Source organism: Camelina sativa, chromosome 3 (assembly GCF_030686135.1).
Source record: "Camelina sativa cultivar CO46 ecotype springtype chromosome 3, ASM3068613v1".
NCBI classification, from domain to species: Eukaryota; Viridiplantae; Streptophyta; class Magnoliopsida; order Brassicales; family Brassicaceae; genus Camelina; species Camelina sativa.
In genome coordinates, this window is record NC_141882.1 from 6,653,686 (window position 1) to 6,663,765 (window position 10,080).

General features: G+C 33.5%; 2 protein-coding genes across 2 annotated transcripts; both read left to right on the plus strand.

Moving 5' to 3' along the window:
- The first annotated feature begins 497 nt into the window (after positions 1-497).
- Positions 498-2,962, plus strand: LOC104775479 (dihomomethionine N-hydroxylase-like). The gene is made up of 3 exons (XM_010499517.2): positions 498-1,653; positions 1,950-2,223; positions 2,463-2,962. The coding sequence occupies exons 1-3, from the start codon at positions 676-678 to the stop codon at positions 2,831-2,833; spliced, it is 1,623 nt and encodes a 540-aa protein (XP_010497819.1). The 5' UTR covers positions 498-675; the 3' UTR covers positions 2,834-2,962.
- Positions 2,963-6,668: 3,706 nt separating this feature from the next.
- On the plus strand, positions 6,669-9,131 carry LOC104775492 (dihomomethionine N-hydroxylase-like). The gene is made up of 3 exons (XM_010499521.3): positions 6,669-7,727; positions 8,050-8,323; positions 8,546-9,131. The coding sequence occupies exons 1-3, from the start codon at positions 6,744-6,746 to the stop codon at positions 8,914-8,916; spliced, it is 1,629 nt and encodes a 542-aa protein (XP_010497823.2). The 5' UTR covers positions 6,669-6,743; the 3' UTR covers positions 8,917-9,131.
- The last annotated feature ends 949 nt before the right edge of the window (positions 9,132-10,080 follow it).

Genomic DNA, 10,080 nt, shown 5'->3' on the forward strand with positions numbered 1-10,080 from the left:
CTCCATTCCAAATTCCTTTATACTTAATACTTTATTACAGAGATAATTTAATCATTAATCATATTCTTGGACATGTGACATGTTGTGATTCGTTTTCTCTTTTAAAGAGAAAACCACCCTCAAAAACTAACTACATTTTACAAAATTTCAGAATTATAATTTTATTTGATTTCAAATTAATAATTTTGTATGAAAATACTAGTCAAATACATGATTTTATTGATTATGCTTGTTTCATTTTTTTTTCTCAGTTGAAAAAACCATCTCTGTTTAGATCCATTTTGGTAGTATACATTTTTAATGGCGTTTAATATAGCAGACCCTTACTGACTATGACTTAATATGTGTAATAAAAAACTTCATTTAAAACGAAGAGAGTATATTATATCTTTCATTAATAAATGCACTTATGTCTCTAAGTTTGGAAATTTTTTTATAAACTTACAGTGAACAACAAATTTAAACTATATAAAGCTTTTTCAGTTCGTACATCAGATACAAAATATATAAACGTGATTACCCTTAGTTACCTACCCATAAGCCCAAATCACACGTCAGAATCACATACATGATCTGAAATCTATAAAATACTTAACACAACAAATAATCTCCCAATATCGCTAGTGTTCATTGCTAACGAGCACACACCCGACACACAGACACACAAACATCATCATGATGATAATGAACCTTACCACATCATTGCCATACCCTTTTCAGGTCCTACTAGTCTTTATCGTCTCCATCGCATCAATCTCTCTACTCGGTCGAATTCTATCAAGTCCCACCAAAAGCAAGGACCGATATCGCCAGCTCCCTCCTGGCCCAAGAGGATGGCCTATCCTCGGCAATTTACCGGGACTATTCATGACTCGTCCTCGTACCAAATATTTCCACCTTGCCATGAAAAAGCTAAACACGGATATCGCATGTTTCAACTTCGTCGGAGTCCGCGTCATCACCATAAAATCCGACGAGATCGCTAGGGAAGCTTTTAAAGAGCGAGACATTGATTTGGCAGACCGGCCTAATCTTTTCATCTTAGAGATCATCTTAAACAATTACAAGTCAATGGGAGTCTCATCGTACGGTGAACAATTCATGAAGATGAAAAAAGTGATCACAACGGAAATAATGTCCGTTAAAACGTTGAACATGTTGGTAGCTGCAAGAACCATTGAAGCGGATAATCTCTTGGCTTACGTTCACTCGATGTATCAACGGTCCGAGGCCGTCGACGTTAGAGAGCTCTCGAGGGTTTATGGTTACGCAACGACCATGAGGATGCTGTTTGGAAGGAGACATGTCACGCAAGAAAATGTATTCTCGGATGATGGGAGACTTGGAAAAGCGGAAAAACATCATCTTGAGGTGATTTACAACACTCTTTACTGTTTGCCGGGTTTGAGTCCCGCAGATTATCTGGACAAATGGTTTAAAGGTTGGAATATTGATGGTCAAGAGGAGAGTGCGAGAGTGAATAGTAATCTTCTTCGTAGTTACAACAATCCCATAATCGAAGAGAGGATCGAGTTATGGAGGCAAAAAGGTGGTAAGCCTGCTGTTGAAGATTGGCTAGATACCTTCATTACGCTAAAAGATCAAAGCGGAAACTACTTGGTCACGCCTGACGAAATCAAGGCTCAATGCATTGTAAGTAAGACAATAAATAAATAGTAATCATCTATAGAGAAATAGATATTTACACTAGTTAAATAAAATGATCATCTTAATTCTGACCAAATAGAAAAGGGAAGAAATGTTAAATACGTTATTGCGAGATATAATGTTAAACTAGTAGTTTCAATCATATTTTAATAAATTTAGTTGTTGTGAGAATCTTATAACGTTTTGTTTTAATAGTTGTTGTCAGAATCTTATAAGGTTTGGTATATGTCTTACTCACATCAATAAATATATGTATAAATCGTTTGTTGTTTGATATATAGGAATTCTGTATAGCAGCGATCGATAATCCGGCAAATAACATGGAGTGGACACTTGCGGAAATGTTAAACAACCCGGAGATTCTCAAAAAGGCTCTGAAAGAGTTAGACGAAGTAGTTGGAAAAGACAGGCTTGTGCAAGAATCAGACATACCAAACCTAAACTACTTAAAAGCTTGTTGCAGAGAAACGTTCAGGATTCACCCAAGCGCTCATTATATCCCTACTCATGTCGCCCGTCAAGATACCACCCTCGGGGGTTATTTCATTCCCCAAGGTATAAAGATATACATCTAACCATTTGTGGATACATATATATTTCATAGTTTTCACATTTTGATTTTCTTGATTCTCATTTTAAAAAAAATAATTTTCAGTTTTAGCTTTTATAGGGTGACAGACTAGTCTTTGTATATTTTTGTGGCGATTTCACAAAACCTATTTGATATTGGATCCAACAGATTAAGCTACCAGTATTTCGATATAATATTAAGAAATTATTTGATTATTGGACAGGTAGCCACGTTCATGTATGTCGCCCTGGACTGGGCCGGAACCCTAAAATATGGGAAGAGCCATTGGTATACAAACCGGAGCGTCACCTCCAAGGAGACGGAATCACAAAAGAGGTTACTCTGGTGGAAACAGAGATGCGTTTTGTCTCGTTTAGCACTGGTCGACGTGGCTGCGTCGGTGTTAAAGTCGGGACGACCATGATGGTCATGATGTTGGCTAGGTTTCTTCAAGGGTTTAACTTGAAACTCCATCAAGATTTTGGAGCGTTAAGCCTCGAGGAAGATGAGACGTTATTGCTTATGGCTAAACCTCTTCGCTTATCCGTTGAGCCACGCTTGGCACCAAACCTTTATCCAAAATTCCATCCTTAGGAATAAAAATGTAAGACAATTGTATTACCCTTCTGTTTTAATTGAATGCCCTTTAACAAAAAAAAAAAAAAAAAAAAGAATAAAAATGTAAGACAATGTTTTAAATAAATACAAATAAGAATCAAACAAGACCCCTTGTTTCTTTTCTCCGTTGTATTCCTCAACGCTTAGTCGTTTTCTATATATGTTTCGTTGCTTGACGTACTGTTTGTCGTTTAATTCGTCTTTTTCTTTTGTATATCCGTCACTTCATAATAAATACCAAACATAGTGTTTATCTGAAATGTTGTTAAGGATTATGGTACAATGCGAATCCTCAGAAAAAAGAAAGGAAAAAAATCACTAAAAAGTAAAGACTCAAAAATAAAGCCTTACAGTAGATAGAAATATAGTAATATTGGGGACATGACACCACTGCCATCGTTCCACATTACCTGTATAAACGTGTCTACCTGTATAAACGTGTCTACCTACCCAAGTCATTAATACAGAATCTATTATCTATTAGGTATTGGATTTGATTGGTAACCAAAACAAAGCTTTACAAGTGGTACCGTTTTCAATTTTTACCAATCATAAAATTTTTACCAAAAACTTTATTAAAAGTTTTACTCCCAGTTTTTTTTGTACAGCTTTTATGTACAACTATTTCTTACAGCTTTACACTATTCCGTAACAGCTTACAGCTTTGACTACGTTACCAATCAGATCCATTGTGTTTACTAAAAATTGCAGAAAATCCTCCTATATTAATTGGTAAGTAAAAATATGAAACTAACTTTGAAATGTGTAAAAAATTACATTAAATTGCCATTAGAAAAACTTAATTAAGCTTAGTTAATTAATTTAATAAAAATAATTAATTAAAAAAAATAAAAACACTGCCAGATCAAATATAAAAAAATCTAGAAAAATAAAAAAAGAAATATTTTTTCTCTTTAATATGGACGGAAATTACTAAATCTAATTTTTTAAATATAAACCAATCAGAATTTCAAAAACTAAGATTTTATATCCAAGTACACAATATAATTATTTTAATAACTAAATTTCGAAGATTTTGTTAAGATTTCAAATTATGATTCTCCTATAATCTTTACTTTATTTTATTTACAAATTGTTTAGAATTTTCATATAATAGTTATGATTAGTAAAATGCAGAATTTTTTCTGCATAGGTTGTGATTTGAATTTTTTAAAACGAAGATATACTACTCAATCTAAAAAAATATGTGTTTACATTTCCACATTTGGCGGGTTGGTAAAACTAAATTTATATAGATGATAAAGTAATAATTTTTATTTGTTCACAATTATAATATTAAAACTACTACTTCATATTTCACAAAATAATGATGCAAATACAACAAACAAACAATATAAAATTGTAATATACGTCAAACAATAAAATACTATAATATTCTAAAATAATTAGTATTCAAAAAGACTAATAGATTTTCAGAATAATTAAAACAAATATTATCTCAAACAAAATAATTTTTAAAAAATATATAACAATAATTTTTATTATTATATTAAATTTTTTTTTAAATGTTATCCGTGCTTAAAACATAAGATATCTCCTAGTACAGTATATTTTTGATTACTAAATTATATAGTTTGTTTATTTTTTGTAAGATATCTTTTCATTTAACCATTTTTTATTAGTGGCTTGACTAAAAAAATATTGATAATGATTTCGGTTATGTTTCTACCGAAAAAAAAAAAAAAAAATACTAGCTAGATTGTGGATCCCTTAATTAATTTAGTTAGATAATTCACCGTCAGTCCGTTAACGATATTCTACCGTACATAAAATTATATAAAATTAGAAAACTTTATGGTAAAAACGTGGTTGCCAACCCAGAGGCATCCCAAATTCACGTTAGTATCACGTGCAGGATTGACTATATTATTAGTGTTATTCACAACAATTACCATTAACGTATACCATTAACGTATACTATAATTAACAACAACCCAGAGGCATCTCAGGTCTCATTCTCACAACTATAACAACAAACATCAACCATATCACGCACGTTACATATCATCATCACCCCTATGTCAGATTGACAGATTGTATACTATAATGGGTCGAGTTCTATCAAGGCCCAGTAACCCTATACCCAAATGCCCATCTAATTCAATTAAACATCTTCCTCCAAGGCCACAAGTGGATTTACCGAGCTTCTACCAAGTCATCGGCGAGCTGAATGATGACGGAGATTCGCCGGCGTTAACGTCGTCACTAGTATCTCCAACGAAACCGAACCACCTGAAGCGTTTAAGAAGAAAGACTGAAAGACGTCAGAGAAAAGACTACGTGTCGTTTGTCTGTTAAACTCCGTAACGTTATGTTGCTTTCCCTCTCGCTAAACAACACTTTTTGGTAATGGTCCGTGTTTTTGTTTTCCTTGGCTTAGCTCATTGTTAAACATTTTTTTTTTTGGACAAAGAGCTCATTGTTAAACTATAGATAAAAATTGGGTGATCTGAGTATCTGACCTAAATAATGTCACATAATATCAATAGTTATTATTTAATTAGAGGTTAGTAGTTATGCACCGTTATAAGAATTCCATTTGTGTAATGTGTAATAATATTGAAATAATCATCATGACTAAGTTCTTTTTTTCATCCTATAGTGAATCACAATTCATTGCTGGCTTAGTCAAACCCACCAACAAAATAAAACAATTACATCAAAACTTTAAATCACAAAAAAAATAATCTTAAAATTGACCATCAAACCAAAATTTTCTGATGAACTTGTTGTGTGTTTAATTAGCATATAAATAGTTTATTAAGATAACGGTTATGACAATACAAACCTGGTCGTTGACTAAATCTCTGTCACCTAAGAATCACCCTAGCTTATTAAACTTTTTAAGTTTTATTTTATATTTAAATCCTTAACATAGACGTTTCATCGTTTGGTTGAACATTTGCAACACTACTAATTATGACCCACATTTCGATAACAAACACTTTATTTTATTAGTTTAGTTGTAACGTGTTGTTTTAACATTACCATTTTAAGTTTTATTTTACTACATTTAAATCCTTAACATAGTCGTTTGGGTGAACATTTACAACACTACTAATTATGACCCACATACATATCTTTTCATAACAAACACTATATTTTTTGACCAAAAAAAAAAAAAAAAAACACTATATTTTATTAGTTTAGTTGTAAAGTGTTGTTTTAACATTTCCATAATCGATACATATGTATCGAGAAAAGTGTTCAAGTTTACACTTTTGCTCGTTTTAAATAAATGTCGGTTCGAATGACAATAGAGAGCATGTACGGATGTACCAAATTCTCTTAATTATTCTCAAATAAATAAATGTCGTTAACAGTTAAATATATTTAAAAATAAGAGTCATTTCAATATTTGGTAAAATATAATTTCTAGTTTCATCCCTACTATTTAATGTATTGACCAAATGAACAAATTTGTATAATGTATAAGTAAATGATAAAACATAAAATTTAACTGTTTTTTTGATATAAGTAAACAAAACAATCTGAAACGACACTTCGAAATGAAGGAAATAAATTAGATCCTTATTTAATACACTTATAAGTTCATGTTTCTAATTAATAAATAAAAATATTATGGATAAAATTTGAAATATGTATATATAATTTTACATTAAAAGTACAAAACGACCCCAGTTTAGAAACAAACTATATATAAAGCTTTTAATTTCAATCCGTACTTATACAAAATATACAAACGTGATTATCTTAGTACCTACCCATATGCCCAAACCCCACCTGAGCATCACATGCATGATATATACAATCTATAAATACTTAACATAACAACCAATTTCTCAATATCGCAAGTGTTCATTGCTAACGAGCACACAACTCACTACATACACACACAAACATCATGATGATGATGATAAGGAGCCTTACCACATCATTACCATACCCTTTTCAAATCCTACTGGTCTTTATCCTCTCCACTGCATCAATCTCTTTACTGGGTCGAATTCTATCAAGCCGCACAAAAACCAAGGACCGATCTCGCCAGCTTCCTCCTGGCCCAAGAGGATGGCCTATCCTCGGCAATTTACCGGAGCTATACATGACTCTTCCTCGATCCAAATATTTCCACCTTGCCATGAAAGAGCTAAAAACTGATATCGCATGTTTCAACTTCGCCGGAATCCGCGCCATCACCATAAACTCCGACGAGATCGCTAGGGAAGCTTTTAGAGAGCGAGACGCTGATTTGGCAGACAGGCCTAATCTTTTCACCATGGAGACCATCGGAGACAATTACAAGTCAATGGGAATCTCACCGTACGGTGAACAATTCATGAAAATGAAAAGAGTGATCACAACGGAATTAATGTCCGTTAAAACGTTGAACATGTTGGTAGCTGCAAGAACCATCGAAGCGGATAATCTCGTGGCTTACGTTCACTCGATGTATCAACGGTCAGAGACGGTCGACGTTAGAGAGCTCTCGAGGGTTTATGGTTACGCAACGACCATGAGAATGCTGTTTGGAAGGAGACATGTCACGCAAGAAAACATTTTTTCGGATGATGGGAGACTTGGAAAAGCGGAAAAATACCATCTTGAGGCTATTTACAACACTCTATACTGTTTGCCGGGATTTAGTCCCGCGGACTATGTGGAAAAATGGTTTAAAGGTTGGAATATTGATGGTCAAGATGAGAGGGTGACAGTGAATTGTAATATTGTTCGTAGTTACAACAATCCCATAATCGACGAAAGGATCGAGTTATGGAGGGCAAAAGGTGGTAAGCCTGCTGTTGAAGATTGGCTTGATATCTTTATTACGCTAAAAGATCAAAAAGGAAACTACGTGGTCACGCCAGACGAAATGAAAGCTCAATGCGTTGTAAGTTAAAAAAATAAAAATAAATAGTAACCATATATAGTGTATATATATATATATACACTAAATAAGATGATCATCGTAATTCTAGTAAAGGAAAATATGTTAAAACATTATTTGACTAAAGTTACCAGATATAATGTTATAAACCAGTAGTTTAGATCATGTTTTCACACATAATATTATTTCTTTATTTAACTTAAAATCATTCAAAAGGATAGAAATTCAATATTGTATGAACAAATCTATTAATGAACACAAGTTGTATTGAGAATCTTATAAGATTTGGTATATTGTTTCCTGTTTTTGGTGTTTTTGGTAATAGGAATTCTGTATAGCAGCGATCGATAATCCGGCAAATAACATGGAGTGGACACTTGCGGAAATGTTAAACAACCCCGAGATTCTCAAAAAGGCTATGAAAGAGTTAGACGAAGTAGTTGGAAAAGACAGGCTTGTGCAAGAATCAGACATACCAAACCTAACCTACTTAAAAGCTTGTTGCAGGGAAACGTTCAGGATTCACCCAAGCACTCATTATGTCCCTACTCATGTTGCCCGTCAAGATACCATCCTCGGGGGTTATTTCATTCCCCAAGGTATAAAGATATACATCTAACCATTTACGTATATATTTTCATAGTTTTTACATTTTGATTTTCTTGTTTCCTCATTTTATTTAAATTTTGCTTGTGGCAAATCCACAAAACGTATTTAAACTTGGATCCAGCAAACATGTTATACATCACACACCAACCGATTAAGCTACTAATATCTCGATGACTCGATATATATTAAGAAATGATTTGATTATTGGACAGGTAGCCACGTTCATGTATGCCGCCCTGGACTAGGCCGGAACCCTAAAATATGGAAAGATCCATTGGTATACAAACCGGAGCGTCACCTCCAAGGAGACGGAATCACAAAAGAGGTTACTCTGGTGGAAACGGAGATGCGTTTTGTCTCGTTTAGCACTGGTCGACGTGGCTGCATCGGTGTTAAAGTCGGGACTGTCATGATGGTTATGATGTTGGCTAGGTTTCTTCAAGGGTTTAACTGGAAACTCCATCAAGATTTTGGACCGTTAAGCCTCGAGGAAGATGATGCATTATTGCTTATGGCTAAACCTCTTCTATTGTCCGTTGAGCCACGCTTGGCATCAAACCTTTATCCAAAATTCCGTCCTTAAGAAGAAAATAGTAAGATTGTGTGAAAATAAAATAAGAAAACAAAGAAGAATCAAACAAGACCCCTTGTTTTTTTTTCTCTGTTATGTTGGCCAACGCTCAAGTCGTTTTCTATTTTATGTTACTATGCTTAGTTGTCCAATGTTGTTTACTGTCGATCTTCGTTTGTTGTTATCTTGTTATATCCGTCACTTCATAATAAATATGCAATCAAACATTCCAAGTAGCATAATTATAACTTATAACTTAATTACGAGGTTAATGATGGTCGATCGTGTTTAATTGAAATGTTGTTAGTCCACCACTACGACTGAAACGACGTGAAAAAACTAGATTCGGGAAGGAGTAGGGCCGGTGGTGGACGACATTCTCGAAAGCCTCCTACCTTCTAAACCATGCCCACTATACTTTCTTATAAGCCAGCTTTTAACTCTCTTTTTTGTATCATCTTATTGGACTTATTTTAGTCAAACTGGTTACACTCGCACATGATTACACGGGAAACCATTTCACCAGCTTGAATCTCGTTCAATCCATAAACTTGTGCAATCTCATCCCCAACTGAGACCACTCGACCGACCTCACTCACTTGAAAATTGGCGTATAGGTTCCAAATTCGACTTTCAAATAAGGATTATAGTACTATGAAAACATCTACATGGGTGAAGACCTCACCAAAAATGTCTTATCAATAAAAAAAATATTACTTTTTATCATAATTTTATCATGGAACTAATTTTTAGTTAGCAATAAATAGAGATGCACTACAAATATGTGGGAAGATTTTTTTTTATTAATTCAATAGTGAAAACCTTGAATAGGGGATGCAGATGTGTTTTGCACAAAAAAAAAAAAAAAAAAGGATGCTGATGTGAAGTGATCTAAATCCTCAAACAAAACAAAAGGTTACTTAAAAGTAATTCCTTACGTAGATAATATAGTAATATTGGGGACGACAACAAAACTCACTTAAAAAGTTAAAAATCCGTACGTAGGAATATAGTAATATTGGGGACATGACACCACCACTGTCATCGTTCCACATTACCAGTATAAGGTCATCTCCAATGCAAAGAAACCCTCATGGTATCCCTACATTATTTTAGTTATAAAATTTGTTTCTTTTCAAGTTAAGAGATTCTTTACTATTAAATAAAATTTGATGT

What these genes read in the sequence shown, in the direction of transcription:
- LOC104775492 (XM_010499521.3), top strand. Translation starts at nt 6,744, where the DNA reads ATGATGATGATGATAAGGAGCCTTACCACATCATTACCATACCCTTTT. An exon ending in AAATGAAAGCTCAATGCGTT is followed by an intron (nt 7,728 to 8,049) that starts GTAAGTTAAAAA and finishes TTTTGGTAATAG; the next exon opens with GAATTCTGTATAGCAGCGAT. An exon ending in GGGTTATTTCATTCCCCAAG is followed by an intron (nt 8,324 to 8,545) that starts GTATAAAGATAT and finishes ATTATTGGACAG; the next exon opens with GTAGCCACGTTCATGTATGC.
- LOC104775479 (XM_010499517.2), top strand. Translation starts at nt 676, where the DNA reads ATGATGATAATGAACCTTACCACATCATTGCCATACCCTTTTCAGGTC. An exon ending in AAATCAAGGCTCAATGCATT is followed by an intron (nt 1,654 to 1,949) that starts GTAAGTAAGACA and finishes TTTGATATATAG; the next exon opens with GAATTCTGTATAGCAGCGAT. An exon ending in GGGTTATTTCATTCCCCAAG is followed by an intron (nt 2,224 to 2,462) that starts GTATAAAGATAT and finishes ATTATTGGACAG; the next exon opens with GTAGCCACGTTCATGTATGT.